The sequence below is a fragment of the Poromitra crassiceps genome, assembly GCF_964638095.1.
Source record: "Poromitra crassiceps genome assembly, chromosome: 13".
NCBI classification, from domain to species: domain Eukaryota; kingdom Metazoa; phylum Chordata; class Actinopteri; order Beryciformes; family Melamphaidae; genus Poromitra; species Poromitra crassiceps.
Genome location: NC_139644.1, coordinates 12,727,430 through 12,750,830, shown reverse-complemented (window position 1 = coordinate 12,750,830; position 23,401 = coordinate 12,727,430). Strand labels below are relative to the sequence as shown.

At 44.9% G+C, this 23,401-nt stretch overlaps 1 protein-coding gene across 1 annotated transcript in view; it reads right to left on the bottom strand.

The window, feature by feature from the left end:
* Positions 1–23,401, bottom strand: part of cep112 (centrosomal protein 112) — a gene marked incomplete at its 5' end in the record, with an annotated part of 169,800 nt that overhangs the window by 97,131 nt on the left and 49,268 nt on the right. Inside the window, 5 exons of the mRNA XM_083648557.1 lie at positions 19,023–19,102; positions 20,388–20,447; positions 21,100–21,192; positions 22,134–22,263; positions 22,976–23,130. Of these exons, the coding sequence (XP_083504683.1) occupies positions 19,023–19,102; positions 20,388–20,447; positions 21,100–21,192; positions 22,134–22,263; positions 22,976–23,130 (518 nt within the window). The remainder of the gene's footprint in view (positions 1–19,022; positions 19,103–20,387; positions 20,448–21,099; positions 21,193–22,133; positions 22,264–22,975; positions 23,131–23,401) is intronic.

Genomic DNA, 23,401 nt, shown 5'->3' with positions numbered 1-23,401 from the left:
GCTGTACTAAATGAAGCCAGGACTGACACCCACTCTGTCAAAGGTGTGTGTGTGTGTGTGTGTGTGTGTGTGTGTGTGTGTGTGTGTGCGTGTGTGTGTGTGTGTGTGTGCGTGGGTCAGGGTGTAGGTGTGAGGGGAAAGGATATGTGTTTATCTCATAAGTGTGTGCTGTGTGCTTTGGTCAGAGATAATCCTCTCGCAAACCAAAAAGTGGAGGGTGTAAAACTGCAGGATATTCATGGATGGAGCCTTTTGATGTTAAAAATGGCGAAACATTCAGGGAAGTGTGTGTGTGTGTGTGTGTGTGTGTGTGTGTGTGTGTGTGTGTACACAAGTGTGTGGTCGAAACTTCATTTCATAGTTAGAATTCATAATCAGGATGTGGTCCAGACGTCCAGTGACAAAGTCATAAAAACATAACAGGCAGCACAGTAAACACAAACGCACGTGCACGTGCACACACCAGTCAATGGCGCGCACGCACACACACACACACACGCACGCACGCACACATTTTTGTTAAATGGATTCATCACTTGACAAAACTGAAGCTAATTTTCAAAGATGCTGCACTGAAGGGAAAAACGGAAACGGAGAGACAGACAGAGAATAGACGGAGGAGGAGGAGAAGAAGAGAGGCGTCTCGTCTCTGCTGCCAAACTCCATGTTCCAAACAGCAGATATAATAATAACATAAACAACAGCAAAACGAAAGGGAGGCAACGACCAGGATAAAAAAGGCAATGAAAAAAGGGCAGAGGAGAGAGAGAGAGCGAGAGAGAAAGGAATGTGCAAGCTTTCTCTCCTCTTTATAGTGCTCTGTCTCTTTGTAATTTTGGTCTCTCTCATGTCGGACATCAAACGACGGAGAAATTGTTTTTTTTTTTTTCTTCTCCCCCCCCAATTTTGTGTACTCTGTAATTATTAATCAGTCTGGTGGCATGGCTGCCTTCAAGGCTCAGACAGACACAAAGGATATAGAACTAAGATGGAAAAAGAAAGGGAACGATGGAAAAGAGGATGTCACAGAAATAGCAAAAAAGTTTTGAAACTTCCAAGGCGGGGGAGAAATGAGTTGGGTGTGCGTCGTCTTGCCTGAAAGTGACTGTGTGTGTGTGTGTGTGTGTGTGTGTGTGTGTGCGTGTGTGTGTGTGTGTGTGTGTGTGTGTGCGTGCTTGCGGGCCTTTGTTCGTGAGCTGCAGATTCCGCTCTTTCTTTGTGAGTGACACCTCCACTCAGAGATTGTGCGTGTGCCACTATGACTAAGTTGGAGCTATAGCTGCTGGGCCTGAACCTCTGAGAGACGCTTTCACTAAAAGTTACTGCAGCAAAACTTCAAGTATGTGACAGATTTAAACGTATTATGCTCTCAAATTGAAGACAGCAGGTGAACACATGGCACCTTCAATCAATGGCGCCTGGGAGAATAACTGTGTGTGTGTGTGTGTGTGTGTGTGTGTGTGTGTGTGCGTGTGTGTGTGTGTGTGTGTGTGTGTGTGTGTGCGTATGTGTGTGTGTGTGTGTGTGGCCACCAGAGTAGTAGACAGCGTGTCACCATCAATAACAGAGCGATGAGGGTGAGATGAGAGGACAGAGAAAACGACTTGAGGGAGGCCTGGCAGGGAGAGACAGAGGGAAAGGAGAAAGGGAGAGAGAGACAGAGAGAGAGAGAGAGCGAGAGAGAGAGAGAGAGCGAGCAAGGCAGGGAGGAAAAGAGGGAAAAAAAGGAAAAGAAAAAGAAAAGCGGGGTTAGAAAGGCGAGGGGTGCCAGCTCCGGGGCGGCCCGTCGGCTTTAAATGGCTCTCTGGTCAGAAAAGTGGAAGGAGAGGAGACTCAAATTAGAGATGTGCCTTCTCTGCAGAGGAAGTCCTCTCATCCCTCCATCCTTATGGGCTGTTGAGAGGGAGGGAGAGAGGGAGCCGAGGAGAGGAGGAGCGCCTGTGCTGCAGCTTCCGCCGGCCCAGCCGCCTGCCAGACAGGAGGGGTGGCAGGGAAGCCGGACCGCACTAACCGCACGACGCCACGTGTGTAGGTGACCACGCTAACCGCACGACGCCACGTGTGTAGGTGACCACGCTAACCGCACGACGCCACGTGTGTAGGTGACCACGCTAACCGCACGACGCCACGTGCCGCGTGTGTAGGTGACCACGCTAACCGCACGACGCCACGTGTGTAGGTGACCACGCTAACCGCACGACGCCACGTGCGTAGGTGACCACGCTAACCGCACGACGCCACGTGTGTAGGTGACCACGCTAACCGCATGACGCCACGTGTGTAGGTGACCACGCTAACCGCACGACGCCACGTGCCGCGTGTGTAGGTGACCACGCTAACCGCACGACGCCACGTGTGTAGGTGACCACGCTAACCGCACGACACGTGTGTAGGTGACCACGCTAACCGCACGACGCCACGTGTGTAGGTGACCACACTAACCGCACGACGCCACGTGTGTAGGTGACCACGCTAACCGCACGACACCACGTGCCGCGTGTGTAGGTGACCACGCTAATATGTACATCGCTTAATATTGATAAAACTCAGTGGAAGAATTGAGTGAAAACTATTTACAGTCATTCACAATTTTCATTCCAGTTTATCAGAATGGTATTTGCACAGTTGCACACTATTACTGCAATAAAAAAAACAGTGCATAAATATTCTTGTTGTTGTTACTGAACACACGGCTGTGCTGAAAATCGATACAGCGATATATTGTGATATTTTCCTAAAATATCGATACAGTATTGCGGAGAAAAATATTGCAATATATTGCCGTATCGATTTTATTGCACAGCCCTGCACACATGCAGGCATTCAATTTGAGACACACACACACACACACACACACATTCTAATTCCTGATGTAAATATTCTTCTCATGTAAGCTAGCAATGTGTTTAGGAATCCTATGTGCTGTCATGTGGGTGGAGCACAGAGCAGAACGCACGCTTGCATGTGGACGCCTCTGGTCCCCGGTTCAAAACAAAAGCAGACAGAGAGTGAGAGTGAGTGAGTGAGTGTGTGTGTGTGTGAGAGAGTGAGTGTGTGTGTGTGTGTGTGTGTGTGAGAGTGTGTGTGTGTGTGGGCCCCGCGCATCTGCGTCTGTGAGCTCATCCGAACGGAATGATAACGAATCCGCGGACACATCAAAGAGCGCCTGGAAAAAAACGAGGGAACACATAAAAAGAGAGAGAAAATGCAAAACTGAAATATTCAGCTGCCTCTGAAGAGAAAAGAAAACAGGCTTGGTTTTCATTGCCATCCCCAGAGGAAGACAGAGAGAGAGAGAGAGAGAGGGAAAGAGACATAAAACAAGAGAGACAGAGAATAAGAGAGAGAGAAACCACAAATAAGTCCATGCAAAAGAGAGCAGGCCTGTTCAAAAACAACAGCTAGATATGAAACAAAAATGGCCACATCTTCTGTCAAAGTCTGAGTTAAGAACTAAACACAACAAGGCATCAATCTTATTGTCCTTCCCGCAATAGCTGGGTATGTACTTAACTAGGATGCTTTTACCCCTTTTTTCCACCACAGTGCCTTGCTCAAGGGCAAATCTCCAATGTTGGTGGACACAGTGGATGACCTGTCAAGCAATCTGTGCAAACATGTCTTGAACCAAGCTCATACCCTGGATCAGGGATCAAACCAGTGACCTTCTCGCCTCTCTTAGCTCAAAGCCAACCTATCACCCTCAGGACAGAGAGGGATGGAGACAGAGAGTGGGAGAGGACGGCTAAGTGAAGACTGGTGCAACACTGGCTAGCAGTAGCACTGTGTGTGGGTGGATATACATACCGTACATACATACATATCTATATATATATATATATATATATATATATATATATATATATATATATATATATATATATATATATATATATATATATATGTACGGTATATATATATACATATACATGTATGTGTATATATATGGGTGTATATATATATATATATAGCCACCCTTTTAACAGCACGTAAAAGCAAACTGGTCCTCATGTGTGAAGATTATCCTACTGAACACTGGTTCACATTTGATTAAGCTTGCGTTGCCCAGAGACCTTATTAGAAGCATCGTGCCAAAAACCCATTCAAAAATCCCATAGGCGAAAACAGTGAAGAACCCGGAAGTGTTAGCATCAATGTTTTCCGGACTCGTTCCTGGGGGTCTCTGTTAATTGGGGGATGTCAAAAGGCATTCTGGGAAATGTAGGAAATCACTAACAAGCAGAAGTAGACAAGGCAGGTTGAGGGAAAGTGGGAACAACAAAACAGTAAAGCACAATACTTCATGACAAAACAAGTCTGGGATTTTTTGTTTACCTTTATTTATTCTGGGGAGTCTCACTGAGAGCAATGCTCTCTATTTCAGGAGTACAGGCCCCAGTACAACCACTGTCTGATCTGCAGCCCCACTGGAGCGGTTGGGTTTAAGGGCCTTGCTCAAGGGCACCTCAGTGGTTGGTGGTAATGAGAGAGGGGCAAGCGCTGCCTTTTCAATTTCCCCACCCAGATTTATCCTGCCGGTCCCCGGCGATTGAACCGACGACCTTTCGGTCACAAGCTCGCTTCTCTAACCGTTGGGGCCACCACAGCCCCACGAATGCGTTAAAGATTCCTTAAACGCCACATGATATATTTAACTGTGTATCTGGCGGTGGGATTTTCCATTAGCTGGGAGAACCTTGGCTCCAGGACCCCCATCAAAGTGGTCTTCACAGTTCCCCTTTAGTCAGGTCTGCGCTATTGAGTTGGTGCTTAACCCATCTCAACACAGACCTTTCAATACGGTTGCCAAGGGAACGTCAATATTGAGCCTGGTGGAGCCGTCCGATATTGCGGATCCATACCTCCACCTGCTCCACAGCCAGCCTCTGCCTGGCTCCTGCTCCCTCTCTGGGACCACCAGCCCTACCCCAGTTAGCCCCTCCCCTCCTCCTGTCATGGGGGGGGGGAAGGAATGCTGAGGAAGATAAGACCACTTCAAAGATGTGTGTGCACACACACACAAAATAAGATACTGGCTGCAGCCTATGGCAGAGGGGGACTATCTCATGTGAATACAGGTGCGCGCGCACACACACACACACACACACACACAAAGACAGAGATATAAACAATGACAGACAGTGAGACAAACAGACAGACAGACAGACAGACAGACAGACAGACAGACAGACACACACACACACACACACACACACACACACAAAGAGATATAAACAATGGCAGACAGACAGTAAGACAGACACACAAGCACACACACACAGACACACACACACACACACACACACACACACACACACACACACACACACTTACTGTAATGATCTGCCAAAAGTGACCTCCTTTACATCTCAAAGGCTGCCTGGGCGATCAAACACAAACACAGAGCTGTGCTGCTGCAGATTGCAGTAAGGCTGTTCTTGATGGAAAGCTGGCATGATGCGGAAAACAAGCATGATGTGTAGAAAATACAATTCAATCATAATAATAGTGGAAAAGAGCAGAAAAGCTATTAGGGGAAGATGGGAATACTATGAGCAAACAGTCTAAATTCCTGGAGGTAAAACAAAACAAAAAACAGACGCTGACGCATCCCATCTGTGAGAGTGTGTGTGCCTGCACTGGCCAGGGCAAATCTTCACACATCCATTGTGCAACCAGTTACAGAGAGCGGCCTAAAGTAGATCCTGCTTCACCTCCTTAACCAGTTACAGAGAGGCCTAAAGTAGATCCTGCTTCACCTCCTTAACCAGTTACAGAGAGGCCTAAAGTAGATCCTGCTTCACCTCCTTAACCAGTTACAGAGAGGCCTAAAGTAGATCCTGCTTCACCTCCTTAACCAGTTACAGAGAGGCCTAAAGTAGATCCTGCTTCACCTCCTTAACCAGTTACAGAGTGGCCTAAAGTAGATCCTGCTTCACCTCCTTAACCAGTTACAGAGTGGCCTAAAGTAGATCCTGCTTCACCTCCTTAACCAGTTACAGAGTGGCCTAAAGTAGATCCTGCTTCACCTCTTTAACCAGTTACAGAGAGGCCTAAAGTAGATCCTGCTTCACCTCTTTAACCAGTTACAGAGAGGCCTAAAGTAGATCCTGCTTCACCTCCTTAACCAGTTACAGAGAGGCCTAAAGTAGATCCTGCTTCACCTCCTTAACCAGTTACAGAGAGGCCTAAAGTAGATCCTGCTTCACCTCCTTAACCAGTTACAGAGAGGCCTAAAGTAGATCCTGCTTCACCTCCTTAACCAGTTACAGAGTGGCCTAAAGTAGATCCTGCTTCACCTCCTTAACCAGTTACAGAGAGGCCTAAAGTAGATCCTGCTTCACCTCTTTAACCAGTTACAGAGAGGCCTAAAGTAGATCCTGCTTCACCTCCTTAACCAGTTACAGAGTGGCCTAAAGTAGATCCTGCTTCACCTCCTTAACCAGTTACAGAGAGGCCTAAAGTAGATCCTGCTTCACCTCTTTAACCAGTTACAGAGAGGCCTAAAGTAGATCCTGCATCACCTCCTTAACCAGTTACAGAGTGGCCTAAAGTAGATCCTGCTTCACCTCCTTAACCAGTTACAGAGTGGCCTAAAGTAGATCCTGCTTCACCTCCTTAACCAGTTACAGAGAGGCCTAAAGTAGATCCTGCTTCACCTCTTTAACCAGTTACAGAGAGGCCTAAAGTAGATCCTGCTTCACCTCCTAAACCAGTTACAGAGAGGCCTAAAGTAGATCCTGCTTCACCTCCTTAACCAGTTACAGAGTGGCCTAAAGTAGATCCTGCTTCACCTCTTTAACCAGTTACAGAGAGGCCTAAAGTAGATCCTGCTTCACCTCCTTAACCAGTTACAGAGAGGCCTAAAGTAGATCCTGCTTCTCCTCCTTAACCAGTTACAGAGAGGCCTAAAGTAGATCCTGCTTCACCTCCTTAACCAGTTACAGAGAGGCCTAAAGTAGATCCTGCTTCACCTCCTAAACCAGTTACAGAGAGGCCTAAAGTAGATCCTGCTTCACCTCCTAAACCAGTTACAGAGAGGCCTAAAGTAGATCCTGCTTCACCTCCTTAACCAGTTACAGAGTGGCCTAAAGTAGATCCTGCTTCACCTCTTTAACCAGTTACAGAGAGGCCTAAAGTAGATCCTGCTTCACCTCCTTAACCAGTTACAGAGAGGCCTAAAGTAGATCCTGCTTCACCTCTTTAACCAGTTACAGAGTGGCCTAAAGTAGATCCTGCTTCACCTCCTTAACCAGTTACAGAGAGGCCTAAAGTAGATCCTGCTTCACCTCCTTAACCAGTTACAGAGAGTGGCCTAAAGTAGATCCTGCTTCACCTCTTTAACCAGTTACAGAGAGGCCTAAAGTAGATCCTGCTTCACCTCCTTAACCAGTTACAGAGAGGCCTAAAGTAGATCCTGCTTCACCTCCTTAACCAGTTAGAGAGTGGCCTAAAGTAGATCCTGCTTCACCTCCTTAACCAGTTAGAGAGTGGCCTAAAGTAGATCCTGCTTCACCTCCTTAACCAGTTACAGAGATGCCTAAAGTAGATCCTGCTTCACCTCCTTAACCAGTTAGAGTGGCCTAAAGTAGATCCTGCTTCACCTCCTTAACCAGTTACAGAGAGGCCTAAAGTAGATCCTGCTTCACCTCCTTAACCAGTTAGAGAGTGGCCTAAAGTAGATCCTGCTTCACCTCCTTAACCAGTTACAGAGTGGCCTAAAGTAGATCCTGCTTCACCTCCTTAACCAGTTAGAGAGTGGCCTAAAGTAGATCCTGCTTCACCTCCTTAACCAGTTACAGAGAGGCCTAAAGTAGATCCTGCTTCACCTCCTAAACCAGTTACAGAGAGGCCTAAAGTAGATCCTCCTTCACCTCCTTAACCAGTTACAGAGAGGCCTAAAGTAGATCCTGCTTCACCTCTTTAACCAGTTACAGAGAGGCCTAAAGTAGATCCTGCTTCACCTCCTTAACCAGTTACAGAGTGGCCTAAAGTAGATCCTGCTTCACCTCCTTAACCAGTTACAGAGAGGCCTAAAGTAGATCCTGCTTCACCTCTTTAACCAGTTACAGAGAGGCCTAAAGTAGATCCTGCATCACCTCCTTAACCAGTTACAGAGTGGCCTAAAGTAGATCCTGCTTCACCTCCTTAACCAGTTACAGAGTGGCCTAAAGTAGATCCTGCTTCACCTCCTTAACCAGTTACAGAGAGGCCTAAAGTAGATCCTGCTTCACCTCTTTAACCAGTTACAGAGAGGCCTAAAGTAGATCCTGCTTCACCTCCTAAACCAGTTACAGAGAGGCCTAAAGTAGATCCTGCTTCACCTCCTTAACCAGTTACAGAGTGGCCTAAAGTAGATCCTGCTTCACCTCTTTAACCAGTTACAGAGAGGCCTAAAGTAGATCCTGCTTCACCTCCTTAACCAGTTACAGAGAGGCCTAAAGTAGATCCTGCTTCTCCTCCTTAACCAGTTACAGAGAGGCCTAAAGTAGATCCTGCTTCACCTCCTTAACCAGTTACAGAGAGGCCTAAAGTAGATCCTGCTTCACCTCCTAAACCAGTTACAGAGAGGCCTAAAGTAGATCCTGCTTCACCTCCTAAACCAGTTACAGAGAGGCCTAAAGTAGATCCTGCTTCACCTCCTTAACCAGTTACAGAGTGGCCTAAAGTAGATCCTGCTTCACCTCTTTAACCAGTTACAGAGAGGCCTAAAGTAGATCCTGCTTCACCTCCTTAACCAGTTACAGAGAGGCCTAAAGTAGATCCTGCTTCACCTCTTTAACCAGTTACAGAGTGGCCTAAAGTAGATCCTGCTTCACCTCCTTAACCAGTTACAGAGAGGCCTAAAGTAGATCCTGCTTCACCTCCTTAACCAGTTACAGAGAGTGGCCTAAAGTAGATCCTGCTTCACCTCTTTAACCAGTTACAGAGAGGCCTAAAGTAGATCCTGCTTCACCTCCTTAACCAGTTACAGAGAGGCCTAAAGTAGATCCTGCTTCACCTCCTTAACCAGTTAGAGAGTGGCCTAAAGTAGATCCTGCTTCACCTCCTTAACCAGTTAGAGAGTGGCCTAAAGTAGATCCTGCTTCACCTCCTTAACCAGTTACAGAGATGCCTAAAGTAGATCCTGCTTCACCTCCTTAACCAGTTAGAGTGGCCTAAAGTAGATCCTGCTTCACCTCCTTAACCAGTTACAGAGAGGCCTAAAGTAGATCCTGCTTCACCTCCTTAACCAGTTAGAGAGTGGCCTAAAGTAGATCCTGCTTCACCTCCTTAACCAGTTACAGAGTGGCCTAAAGTAGATCCTGCTTCACCTCCTTAACCAGTTAGAGAGTGGCCTAAAGTAGATCCTGCTTCACCTCCTTAACCAGTTACAGAGAGGCCTAAAGTAGATCCTGCTTCACCTCCTAAACCAGTTACAGAGAGGCCTAAAGTAGATCCTGCTTCACCTCCTTAACCAGTTACAGAGTGGCCTAAAGTAGATCCTGCTTTACCTCTTTAACCAGTTACAGAGAGGCCTAAAGTAGATCCTGCTTCACCTCCTTAACCAGTTACAGAGAGGCCTAAAGTAGATCCTGCTTCTCCTCCTTAACCAGTTACAGAGAGGCCTAAAGTAGATCCTCCTTCACCTCCTTAACCAGTTACAGAGAGGCCTAAAGTAGATCCTGCTTCGCCTCCTTATGTGCTCCTCAGAGAGAAAGAAATACTATCATCTAGAAACCCTCCTTTAACTATGCAGTTGATTTTCTGTTGTTTTTAAATGATGTGATTTGGAGGTCATTGTTGAGCAGGCAAGCAAGCTGGTCTCCAGATGATCTCCCCTCTCCCTCTTCTTCTCTCTCTCTCTCTGGTGAATCTCTCCATCTCTATGCTAATGCCCTGTAATGATCTGAGGCATGTTGGGATGAAAGAGGAGGAGAGAAACTTCTCTCCACAGCTTTGTAGTGCTTTCTGTCGTTGCTATAGTAACACGGACCAAGAACTTAAATTGACGCAGCAATGCTCATTTGCATGGCAGGGCGGGGTGATCTTTTCTTCTTCTTTTTTAGGATAGAGGGAGTGGGTGTAAACTGGAGAGGGGGGGGGGGGGGGTGGACTACAGTTGCATATGGAAAACTAATCAGAATGCAGTATCAGCTGTTGTCCTCTACTTATTTAGAATAAAGACACACAAGATTAACATATTTCAATAGGCCCATGCATTGTAGAACACTTATGGTAAGTAAGGGGGATCATGTCACACACACACACACACACACACACCTATAAAATACATAGCACACCATATCTGGGACAGGAAAGGCATACTGAGAAGCTCTACTGGTTAGCACCCATCCTCCCATCTCTACACACACACACACACACACACACACACACACACACGTGTCCCTGCGTGCGGTCTTGCTTTGACTTTGAAGTTCTCCTGGATTGCCTTTAAAGGCCGTCAGTGTTGCCACGGCAGCAGGCAGGTAGCAGACATCAGACTGCTGTGTGTGTGTGTGTGTGTGTGTGTGTGTGTGTGTGTGTGTGTGAAGCCTGTGTGTGAGTACTTAATTAGCTAAGGGCCTGATGCGCCCGCTCGCCGTTTCTCACTGTTTAACTCTTAACGAGGGAGTGGCTGGCTCGTTACTGATGCTAACGACGGTGATAATTTATGCAGAAACAAATCTTGTCTGCTGTTTTTAGGCTTGTCCTCTGTTGCCGGGCGGACAATGGCGAGCGCAAAGAATAGAGGCGCACGAGCATCAATGTCCCTTTTGCTTCGCAGTCTTTAAGTCTTTAAGCTGAATACTAAATGCAGCACAACTACAACATTTGTTCTCGTGTTGTTTCACATTCTCACAAACAGAGAGAGCCAGAAATAGTAACGGCTTTCTAGTTCTTCCACACACACACACACACACACACACACACACACACACACACACACACACACAAACACACAAAACATGGATCTTCGCTTTTCAGAAACCATTTGAAAAGTGGAGAGTTGAGACAAGACAAAGTGCCTTGGGCCACTGATGAGGACACATACAAAACACAACTGATTCTTTTGAATCCGCTGCCTCTGGGTTTCTATTGTGTGTTGTGACAAAACCCTTTCAAAAGCCCTCAAGGGCTCGACGGCACCGCGACGAGACTTGGCCCGAGCGCGGCTGCGAACAAGAGCTGAGGTAGTGGAACGGGCTGAACCGGCGTTGTGTTTAATTGTGCAGAACACATTCTCGTTTCATTAGGGAGACTGTAATCTGCTTGTGACCCCGTAATGTGGTCCTGTATGGGATTAATTACCCGGTGGAATGCACTGACTGGCTGACTGGTTGGCTGGCGGCTGGGTTGGAGCCTAGGCTGTCAGGAGAGTAACGCATGTACAGTCCTGGAGGCGAGGGAGTGATGGAGCCAAAGGGGGAGATAAAGAGAGAGGGAGCGTGAGGAAGGAACGGAGTAGGGACGCACCGATACTACTTTTTCCCCCCCAGGGTACTTAGAATTTGGTACTTGCCGATACCGAGTACCGATACAAGTACTTAATTAGGGGTCAACCGATATGTTTTTTTTATGCCTAGCATAAGCATAATGTTTAATGCATGATTGCTTCATTTATTACAATCTCTAATAGCTATTTTACATTTGCTGTGAAAACAGCACACATTACTCCTTCAAAGAACTATTGATTTATTCAGGTTTCTCGCCATAAACTTTTTTATCATGATCGCCCAGTAGTACTCATTTTTACTGAGTGGACCTTGAACACATCATGTAACACTCAATGTAACCTAACAAAGTGACCGGTGGGGATATATGACGTCATCAATTCAGTGAATATACATTACTCTGTAACAGCGATCATAAAGGCAGTACGGATTATACCGCACATGTAACGTCATTGGATATATCTGGTAAGCCTTTGTTTGCTCCACAACACTGTATTGTCTGTGAGAAGAGCTAACCGGCTGATTAACCTCCTGAGCTAACATTAGCAGCCGCCATATTGTTAGGTGACCCGCGGTTAGCTTGTTAGTTAACGTTGGGTTAGCTGATGCAAAATTCAATGGTGGTGATGTTATCACGAAACGCCCACACACACACACACACACACACACACACACACACACACACACACACACACACACACACACACACACTTTATTTTCTCCTCACAAAAAGTGCCCCAGGCAGCAGCTTCTCTGCAATGCATTATCAGCTGTGAGCCTGTATTCTTTTTTCATGTTGCCGTAAAGTGGGATCAGGTGCAGTTGTATCAGTTGTATCAGTAGTCTAACGAGTACAGTACACGAGCGCGGTATCGGACCCGATACCGATACCAGCATCGGTACCAGTTAGGCATGGGTCGATTTCCGGTTTTACCGGTTCGGTTCGGTATACGAGCCCAAACCGGTTTGATCACGTGCAAACCGAAAAAACCTTAAAAAAAAAAAAAAAAAAAAAAAAAAAATTCCCAGTCCATTCTGATTGCACTATTGTTCGTATTAGCCTCTTCTCAAGTTGCACTAGTAGGCAAAAGTCTTATTTTGTTTATTATGTTGATGTTTGAAGAAAAGTTAAGCTGAATAGTTATGAGAAATAAAAACAGTGTGTTGTTACAGTTAAAAGGTTCTTCTTATTTGTATTCAGTGTTCGTGCTGGTTGGCAGCATACCAGCTTAGAGGTGCATTATCGCCACCAACTGCAGCCGCTTTGATACGTTTTTTTGGGGAATATCGAACCGGTTTCAAAATGTTCAAACCGACCCATGCCTAGGCCCTATATTGTGTGAATTTGTGAGTTTTGAAGTTTATAAGGCAGCTCAGCTGTAAGCCAATCCATTCTGATTGCACTGCTTGTGTTTTTATTAGCCTTTTCTCAAGTTGCACTATAGGCAGCAGTCTTATTTCATTTATTATTTTGATGTTTAGAAGAAAAGTTGAGCTGAATAGTTATGAGAAATAAATACAGGGTGTGTTTGTTACACAGGTGTCCTGCTTCTTTTTATTCAGTATCATTGCTGGTTGACAATACCAGCTTAGAGGTGTATTATCGCTATCAGGTGGACTGAAGTTGCACTACAGACAGTTATGGGCCACACTCGGGAGCCCTGCTTTAAAAAAAAAAAAAAAAAAAAAATATATACTATTTATTTTTTTAAATTACAAAAAAAATCGGTATACCGGTTCGATCCGGTTTAGACGGCAATATCGAACCGGTTTTAAAATTTTCAAACCGACCCAGCCCTAGTACCAGTGCATCCCTAGACTGGAGGGAGTGGTGGAGGAGGAGCTGCTGGTCTTGAGGGAGAGCAGTAAGGATGCGAGGGTGAGAGGAGTAATGTGAGATCACCGCAGAAGATTGTGTGGTTGCAGAGGGTAAAGCAGCGGTTGACAGCAGTGGGCGAGAGGGATGAAGCCCACAATGACCTTTCAAAGTACCTTTCAAAGACCTTCTCATTAGCGTACAACTGTGAAACCAGTGGCGAAGACCCAATGCAATTGCTGAAACACAAATAACATATTACCAACTGCTGGCACTTATCTGCAACCAAAACGATTCATTTCGTGATTTAATTCAGGACAATTTTGGCAATGTCAGTTCCAATTTGCAGCAACGTCTTTGAATTCCTTTCCGGAGATTTTATAAAGCAACGACCAAAAGCAGCCGCTCAGGGGAAATAATTAAATATGCTAAGTGAAGTTAGCAGGCCTTACAGAAAATAAGAGTCCACGGTCACGATTACTCTAAATTAAATATATTTCATGAAAATTCTTCATTCGGCAATACTAGATGATAGGACATCACTGTGATTATACAGGTATGAGGCATGGTCGACCCAGGTCGGGTGCCATCACAGTGGACGGAGACGAGTCCGAGTACAGGCAGGAGGTCGACCATCTGGTGACTTGGTGCAGTCAAAACAACCTGGAGCTCAATGCTCAAAAGACAGTGGAGATGCTTGTGGATTACAGCTCTCACCAAGAAGGCACAACAGAGGATGTACAGCTGAAGAAATTCAAAGTGCCAAAGGCAACGATGGTGCACTCCTACACCTCCATCGTTGAGTTCATTGTGACACTCAAGGACATTAACAGACTGCAGTGCATCATCCGTTGTGCTGAGAAGGTGATCGGATGCAACGTGCCATCCCTTCAGGACCTGCACACAGCCAGGACGCTGAAGCGGTCTCCTAAAATGATGGCTGACCCCTCCCACCCCGGACACAAGCTTTTTGAAATGCTCCCCCTCGGCAAGAGACTGAGGTCTGTCGAGACAAAAACCTCTCGCCACAAAAGAACAGCTTCTTCCCAACTGCCATCGGCCTCAGCAACAAGGCCCAAAAGCAAAAGCCTACTAAGGACCCCCCCCCCCCCGCCAAAAGGGGATTTTCAAGACTTCCTCAACCTCAAAAACAGCAAACCGGGACAGAAGAACTCGGTCAAAGCAAAGACAACAGACTATAAGCAGTGAGCTTCGCTCTACAAAGACATCACACATGCCTATCATTTGCGAAGGTCTGACCTGCGCGACGCCTCATGAGTTTCAATGTCCAGACTCTCAACTCAAAACGGTACCACATGAAACAGATCAAAGAGAGTCTGCAAGTGAGCGCTTATTAAAGCAAAACTCCAACCCTAAATCACAACTCATCCACAGTTCTTGTGATCATGGAGTCCAGAGTCCAGGCTGTGATCACGGGCAACTCTCTTTTGAAGCTAGAGACGACAGGGTCATGCCACAAATCGAGAACCTGCACTAGAGAATACAGAGTGATACGCATTTGAATGCATTGCAATGCAAACAGTTATGAAACAGAAAATGTACCTGCACCTGTCAAATCACCCTGGGCGTTATCACTATTGTCTCGTAGTAGGCTTCTTATTCAGCATCAAAAGCGCCGCTCCAGGGTTTGTTTATTGATGATATCAGTTAGAGATTATAGCAGTAACACCGGGATGCTCCTCGTGGCACTGCCAGGTAGTGTCACCTTGTGGCAGTTTGTGGTATCTCAGTGACTAGTCAGTGGCAGCCTGTGGCGCTCATTCGGCAGTTGCTGTCAACTAGGCGGGGCCAAATTTCAGTTAAGTTCAGTTTTCACGATGGTTGTTATGCAACGACGTTCTACTTTTTTGTTTTTCCTTCATTGTATTTTCCATTCCATGGAGGTTATGATTTTGCCCGTTTTGAAATAAAAAGGAACAAAAATAAGGTCTTTACTAATCCCCCGTGTTATTATTGCAAGAGTAAAATTGTGTTATGTAAACAAAACATGATTGCGTAAGCACAGATTTAAACGTAATTGAGCAAACTAGTTTAGTAGAAAAAACATTTTCGTACTGTACATGCATGCCACTACCTGCCACTGCATGCCCCTGACTAGTGACTGACAAGCCACTAGCTGCCACCGACTAGCCACTGACCTGTCACTTACATGCCACAAACTGCGACGAGGTGACATTACCTGCCAGTGCCACTAGGAGGATCCTCGTGTCTCTCGATTGTAGGTCGAGATGTTCATGTTTATCAGTCAAAGCTAAACTGTCCATGATCAAAGATTACTCATATGAATTCTGTTCCATGGTGGATTTGACCTTGAATCTGCTTTCTGACAAGGTGTTCATGACTAATGGTGTTAAATAATCAGAAAACTGATTTCACATTACTGCAAAGTGAAAGGTTATCCTATGACCATACTGCACATGTATGCTTATCCAACTTGCATAAGACTTGCATGAGTCCTTGCTTACTGAGACACATCAGACTCATCACTTCATTGTGCATCATGACCACAGCAGCACAATGACAATCAGTGTTGGGCAAGTTACTTTCAAAATGTAATATACTACATATTACTAGTTACTTTCATTTGAAAGTAATAAGTTACTTTATAATATTACTTTCTGTGTAGAGTAACCCGTTACTTATTACACTACTTTTGCATTACTTTCACCAAAACAACAACAGCATCGCCGCCCTGGCACCATCCCGAAAAATAATTTCAACCGCCTTGAAGTCAGTGTAAAGGATCCAAAATTCTAAATGTTATCCTTTTCCTTTGTTATTGACATCTATAGTGGTTATTTGCATAAAAACACACACTTTGATTAGGAAATGATTGTATCTTTTTTTAAATATGTGCTTTGATTAAAAAAAAGTAACTCAATTTGTAACTTGAGTTACTTGACAAAGTAACTGGTATAATATTATTGAAATCCTATAAGTAATAAGTTATATTACTGAGTTACTGCTAAAAGTAATATATTACATGTAATATATTACTTTTGTAATGAGTTACCCACAACACTGATGACAATCATGTCCACATACATCAGCTCACACATCCCACCATGCCTATAAACACATCTGACATGGAACTGAACAGCCCATCCTTCACACAGGAGCGCACAACGAGTCGCTGCTTTCACAGTTCATAATGTAAACCCACAAGAAAGCACCTCCCCAAAACCACCAAGTACAAACAACAATCTGACTCATCTACAGTCGTTAAGACTTCAGTCACACCCCCCTGCACAGCTCTGATTGTTTGGCTGCTGGGCGACGCAGGAGAGAATAAAGCAATACAAATACACAAATGTTTTGATTGGTTAAATGGTAGTCAGTGGAGTAGGCTTATGGTGGTGGTGGCGGCCTGTGATTGGTTAAATGGTAGTCAGTGGAGTAGGCTTATGGTGGTGGCGGCCTGTGATTGGTTAAATGGTAGTCAGTGGAGTAGGCTTATGTTGGTGGGTTGTGCACAGCCAGGTGGCTTTAAACTGTTGTTGTAACAATGTTGTGGGAGCTTCTCATGTTCACCTACTGGCCTAGTGATGCTGGTTAGTAACGTCCACTGTTTGCACCATATCTTGACTGTCTGGCTCCATTTACACCTGACATTAACATAATGTCCTGGCTGATTGGATTGTGGATCAGCACAGAATCAAGATCTAAATGCATTCAAGACACAGTGAAGATCCAATAACTCAAACCACCTCCCGACGTCGTTTAAAAAAAAATATATACCGATACTGAAGAACTACATATTTAATTTCAAGCTCGAATTTCCCCTTAAACCACATTCATCAAGTTCTAGAAACATACTCATACTGTACACACATACCTATAAATATAGCAAGGATTTCTCTTTTCTCTAGCCCTCTCTCTCTCTCTCTCTCTCTCTCTCTCACACACACACACAGAGAGAGAAAAACCTGTCATCCCATTGATATGCCTTTGGGCTTATTCTTATGTATAATGTTCTTGTCTAAAGTGCAGACATTATTTTTAATTGCTCATTTTAAAGCACAATAAAGCCGTAATCATCATTCTGCGGTGGTGTGTCACTATTTTCTTGTGCAGATGAGCAATAACCTCATTCCACTGTGTACCTATATATTTACCTATGTATCATTATAGTGCAAAGACTTTCAAGTTTCAAGAATGTTCAAGAACATAACTTCAAGTGATTGATTGGTGGAAACTCTTCTTATTCTTGATAGCACAAGTGATTGCTTGATTGTTGGGAGTTTGTTCAGATTTTCCATAATTGGGTGATGATCTAGTCTCAAACTTTTTCATGTTGACACAAATTAGAGGACAGACCCCTGTTTGATAAGGTATTGTCCCAGGGTTCCCCATCTGATAAGATTTGTTTTGCTTTTGGATGTTTTATTACTGAAAGTGTATGAAACCCATGACCAAGATAGTCACACAGTACATTCTGCCAGTGTGTTACTTATGGACAGTGAAAATAAATTATTCCCCTTTTTTCTGGGGACCCCCTGGAACCCCCTGAAGCACCCCTGTGGATCCCTGCAGCACACTTTGAGAACCACTGATCTGTCAGGCTAGTCAACTACAGATAATTATCAATCATTATCAGAAGTGTTGACAAATATAACTTGCAAGTACCGGTTGGTATAATCACATACCTCATTAAAGGTAATGTTTTAAAACAGTGGTTGGGAGTCATGTAGGAGGCAACTGTGTCCATAAATCAGTTATGTTTATCATGTTAAATTATAATGTGATTTATTATATTTATTTTGATAGAAAAATCATTGTATCCTTGTAGACAGCCAAATACAATACACATAGCTCAAGCTGATGATTTTATTTATCTACTGTATTTCGCACCATCAGATTTTTCAATCATTTACTTGGAACGGCCACTTCCTTCAGTACAATTATTTGTAGTGATATTTATTTGTAGCGATGAGTTGAAGCTCAGTTATTAGTACTGTAGTTCTAACCTAGGGGGGAAATTCAATGTCAGTCAGTGCTGAAGTAAGAGGGACTCAACTTTATAATGTACCACATCTGATAGGCTAATTATAAATTAATTGAAAGAGATGTTTGCCGAGATTAAAAATGATAATGAATCGACTGAATTCATACCCAAAAGTCATATCCATAATTTGTTTTTGATTAAGGCTTATTATTACATAGCAACACATTGCAAATGACCTCACAGAAGAATCGCACGTCTGAATGAGTAACATCTGGGGACACGCCTGTGTTTGATGGAAATAAATAGCAGAATAAATGTGAAGTTGCCTGAGGTGCTTAGTACCAAAGATAAGATAATACCAACGAGGTCTCAATATTGACACGCAGTTTTGGCATTAAATACACACTGCAGACTTCACTTGCCATAGGATGCATGGATCATGGCAACAACAACATACATGCACATACACACATACACATGTGCACGCTCACAACAGCACACAGACCAAAAACAACAACCTGGCAATCAGGCAGATAAAAAAGGCATGATTAATGTGTCAACGGGAAGAAAGAGTAAAATGTTTGTCAGTTCAGTTTAAAATCACCTCAGCTTCCAGCATGCGGCAGTGTTATAAATTATAGCTGTGTACTACTAACTCTAGTAAACTTAGTAAATCATTTTGTTTTGCCAATTCAGATTTGTCATTGACATTTTGCAATTTCATACATTTATATCCAAACAAATCCCATTTGTTTATAAGATACTACTGTAGCTAGCGATAAGAACTTTTGTCTATTTAAAATACCTGAGTGCATCTTCTAGTTTGGCTATCTTCTTCTTGGCCTCAGTTCTCTCTTTCTCTGCCTCATTCTGGATGGCTAGAACCTGAGGGAGAGAGAGTGGGAGGTAGAGGGAGAGAGAGACAGCAAAAAAAGAGAGAGAATGTAATTGAGTGCAAGAAGAGACACCATCAAACATCACTCATCGAAACCCTCCTGCCTGTGACCCTATCCATCTGGCCGCCTCTCTTCTATCGCCCCATCAGAAGTACCCATCTGAGCCTATCTGCTGCACGTGGGGGCCTCTCGCTCTGGCCGCCATATGGGCCCCTCTCACGTCCAGATCCCCTACCGTGGCCTCCTTCACGTGGCTCCCTTTACCACGTCTGACGACTGGAAAGAGGAATCTCTCCAGACGAAAACAAGAGAGGATCATCAAGGAGCGACTACGCCTTTGCATTGTTTTCATCTTCTGTCACCTTGCAAAAAAGGGAGTAGAACACAAGGAATGGAGGCCCTTGTTTGTTAATGTGTGTCTCCTGGATGGCTCCAAGGACATGTTCAAAAAACGAGGATGTGCTTCAGAGAACATCCAAGAACTGAGCACATCAAAAGCTACACTACAGTCTGGCTCATATAGAGCTTAATTTAAATACTCCCTGACCTTGATGAAAGGAGCCCACAGGTCTGCTAGCTCTCTGCAGGTGTACCAGCCCAGCCTGAGGGGCCCATGGCCTGGGGTACAGATGTGCCAGTCTGAGTCTCTCTCTCTCACACACACACACATTGTGCGTGGTGGACTTTGAAGATGACCCAGGTGCGTTGAGGTCTTAAAACCTGATCTAAACCTGAACAGTCTGGCCCTGGCCTGGTCCAGCTCATTAAGAGTGGCCTCTGTATTTGATGCTTTATGATAGCCCTATGGCTTTGAAGAGGGAGAGGGGGGGGGGGTCTTAAAAACAAAGAACCATGTGCGTGTGGACAATTAAGTGTAGTGGTGTGTACAGTGACAGCACATGCTTCAGACAAGACACATGTCCTTGAATGTCTTGTCCTGATCCTGAGACTCGAGTCTACACGACGGCATCCATTCATTTCGGTTTGCTTATAACTCCGATTTCTCTCTCCCCTTGAACTAATCTGAAGTCAAATCACGCTCATGTTGCTCTCCTCTTGTGTCCACAGTCCTGCATCCACCTGTTAATCACGGCTCAGAGTTTACGAGGCCAGACATCCAATAGGAAGAGGGAGGGGAGGCTGTGGGAGCATGTGGCTCTGCGCTTTGATCTCCGTTTGACCGTGATCACGTTGTCCAGAGTTGCTCTAAATGCAACAATAAAAGGCACAGAGTTCAATGGATCGGTTTACCTGCAGGAGAAAGTGCACTCTACCTTTTTCTCACAGTTGATCTGCAGCTGGTCTTTTTCCTGCTGAAACTGTATCTCTTGTTCCTGGAAGGGGAGCGGAGTCAAAGATGTTACGGGACACAGGCGATACTGTAACACATTTGCATATGAACAGCTTATAGAAGCAGGCCCACACTGATTCACAAATTAATACAACACTTAGATTCACCGAGCACAATGGACGCACAGTAGACTAAGCATAAGGACCTCTAAAAACGAGCTCTAGTGTAGCAGCGTTGGCAGCCTAGTTGGTGTCGCTGATAAATAGAAAAGATGCATACATTTTGTGCATAGGTGAGGCACTCACACACACACAGACGTGTGCACATAATAGGCATTAGGGCTGCAACTAACGATTATTTTCATTGTTGATTAATCTTCAGATTATCGATTAATCGTTGTCTATGAAATGTCCGAAAATGGCGAAAATGTTTCACCAAAGCTCAGGATTGGCATCCTCAAATGTCTTGTTTTGTTCATAGCCCAAAGATATTCAGTTGACTGTCATAGAGGAGTAAAGAAAGAGTAAAGAGACAATATTCACATTTAAGAAACTGAGTCTTAAAAAAATTACTCAAACCGATTCTCAAAATAGTTCCCGATTAATAGTAAGTTGACAACTAATCGATGAATTGTGGCAGCTCTAATATGCATACAAAAACATGCATCCACCCGTCCCGTCCAAACCAGCAGATACCCTGAGCTGTTTCTGCCTCCTGTGTTCACCGTCCTGCAACTGCTGTTTGAGCTGAGCCACAGTCTGCTCCAGGTCCTCGATCACCTCCGAGGCCTGGGGGAGATATGGAGAGGAAAACGCCAGATTAAATGGAGCACAGAGGGTACTCTTCCTGCCAAACTGTCAAATGTTCTTTCAGAAGAAGCTAACTGCTGATACACTGTGACAACAGAAGAAGCTAACTGGGGATACATTGTGACAACAGAAGAAGCTAACTGGGGATACACTGTGACAACAGAAGAAGCTAACTGGGGATACATTGTGACAACAGAAGAAGCTAACTGGGGATACATTGTGACAACAGAAGAAGCTAACTGGGGATACATTGTGACAACAGAAGAAGCTAACTGGGGATACACTGTGACAACAGAAGAAGCTAACTGGGGATACATTGTGACAACAGAAGAAGCTAACTGGGGATACACTGTGACAACAGAAGAAGCTAACTGGGGATACATTGTGACAACAGAAGAAGCTAACTGGGGATACATTGTGACAACAGAAGAAGCTAACTGGGGATACATTGTGACAACAGAAGAAGCTAACTGGGGATACACTGTGACAACAGAAGAAGCTAACTGGGGATACATTGTGACAACAGAAGAAGCTAACTGGGGATACACTGTGACAACAGAAGAAGCTAACTGGGGATACACTGTGACAACAGAAGAAGCTAACTGGGGATACATTGTGACAACAGAAGAAGCTAACTGGGGATACATTGTGACAACAGAAGAAGCTAACTGGGGATACACTGTGACAACAGAAGAAGCTAACTGGGGATACATTGTGACAACAGAAGAAGCTAACTGGGGATACACTGTGACAACAGAAGAAGCTAACTGGGGATACACTGTGACAACAGAAGAAGCTAACTGGGGATACATTGTGACAACAGAAGAAGCTAACTGGGGATACATTGTGACAACAGAAGAAGCTAACTATGGGGATACATTGTGACAAAAGCATTTAGCATCCATCAACAGTAGATGTACCTTTGCAGCAGAGAGGGCATGCTCCTGTTGGAAGTGGCTCATGTCTGCCTCGTGTTTGGCATGGAGCTTCTGCAAGGTGTGCTCGTGCTGTTCACTCTGCTGCTCCTTCTCCTTCAGCAGGCACGTGCTCCTGCACACAGCCAGAGCTGCGTTCAGACTGTATAACATTACACCCGCTTACACACACGTTAAGAGCTTCAAACTCAGCCTGTCTGAGGAGCACAATGAGGGTGTCGAACATGCCTTAAGGTGCTGATGGGTTGATTCAAACCTGTGGTTTTTCTCTGTCCTTCTCACTGGTGTGGTGGAATATTGGAGCGACAACCTTTCTGCTGAGGCCATTGTCTTTAACTACTGTGCCCTTTAATTCAGCTTTGTTTAGTATGCTTACAGTGCGTGAAGACTGAATATGAAACGTGCCCTCGGGACATCCATATAGGATGAAAAAGTAAGGGCGCAGGTTACGTGGGGTAACGGGCGGAGGTTGGCTGTATCGTTTTACTCTGCAAATCATCAGTCAAACGAGGGCAAGGCTCAAAGATGGCGGGCATCTTTTAAACTCGGCACATTTGAATGAGTTCTTTGATAATCCCTTCAAAACTCAAACACACACAACGTTACTGTAAATGGAAGAGGCACATCTCTTGATTGCTTGGTTATGCTTTAAAACCCATTCCAAATGGTCAGAGATAGTAGTAGGTAGAATACTTGTTTTACTGTACATCAGGAAAGTGATGGGAGCTCTAGAGATGATTGTCTACCCCTCAATACCCCTCTCAGTCACTTGATGCCTCTCTCTCTCTCTCTCTCTCTCTATCACTACTTCTCAGACGGCTCCACACCGTCTGTTGGCCTCGTGCAGCTCGGTGCTGATGGATGCGATCTGGATCTCCAGCTGGGCCTTCTCCTGGGTCACCTTCTGACGCAGCGTGCTGCCCTTCTCCACCTCCACCGACTGCTGCTTCACCCGCCGCTCCAGCTCACGCACCGTCTGCTCCTGGACCACAAGGAGACACACAGAAAGCATTAAACCACACAGTATGAACCACTGACCTGCCGCACCAGCACCAACTAAACCATGTCATGGGAGAAAGGATAATAGACCCTTCTCACGGGGGCCATTTTGTGTCGAAAAGTCAGGGTAAACACAGGTGCAAGCAAAACACTAATGAGGGTTTCAAACTTCCATGATTGGAATTTGGAAACCCTCATTTGTGTTTTGTTTGCACCTGTGTTTATTCTGCCTTTTCGACACAAAATGGACCCCG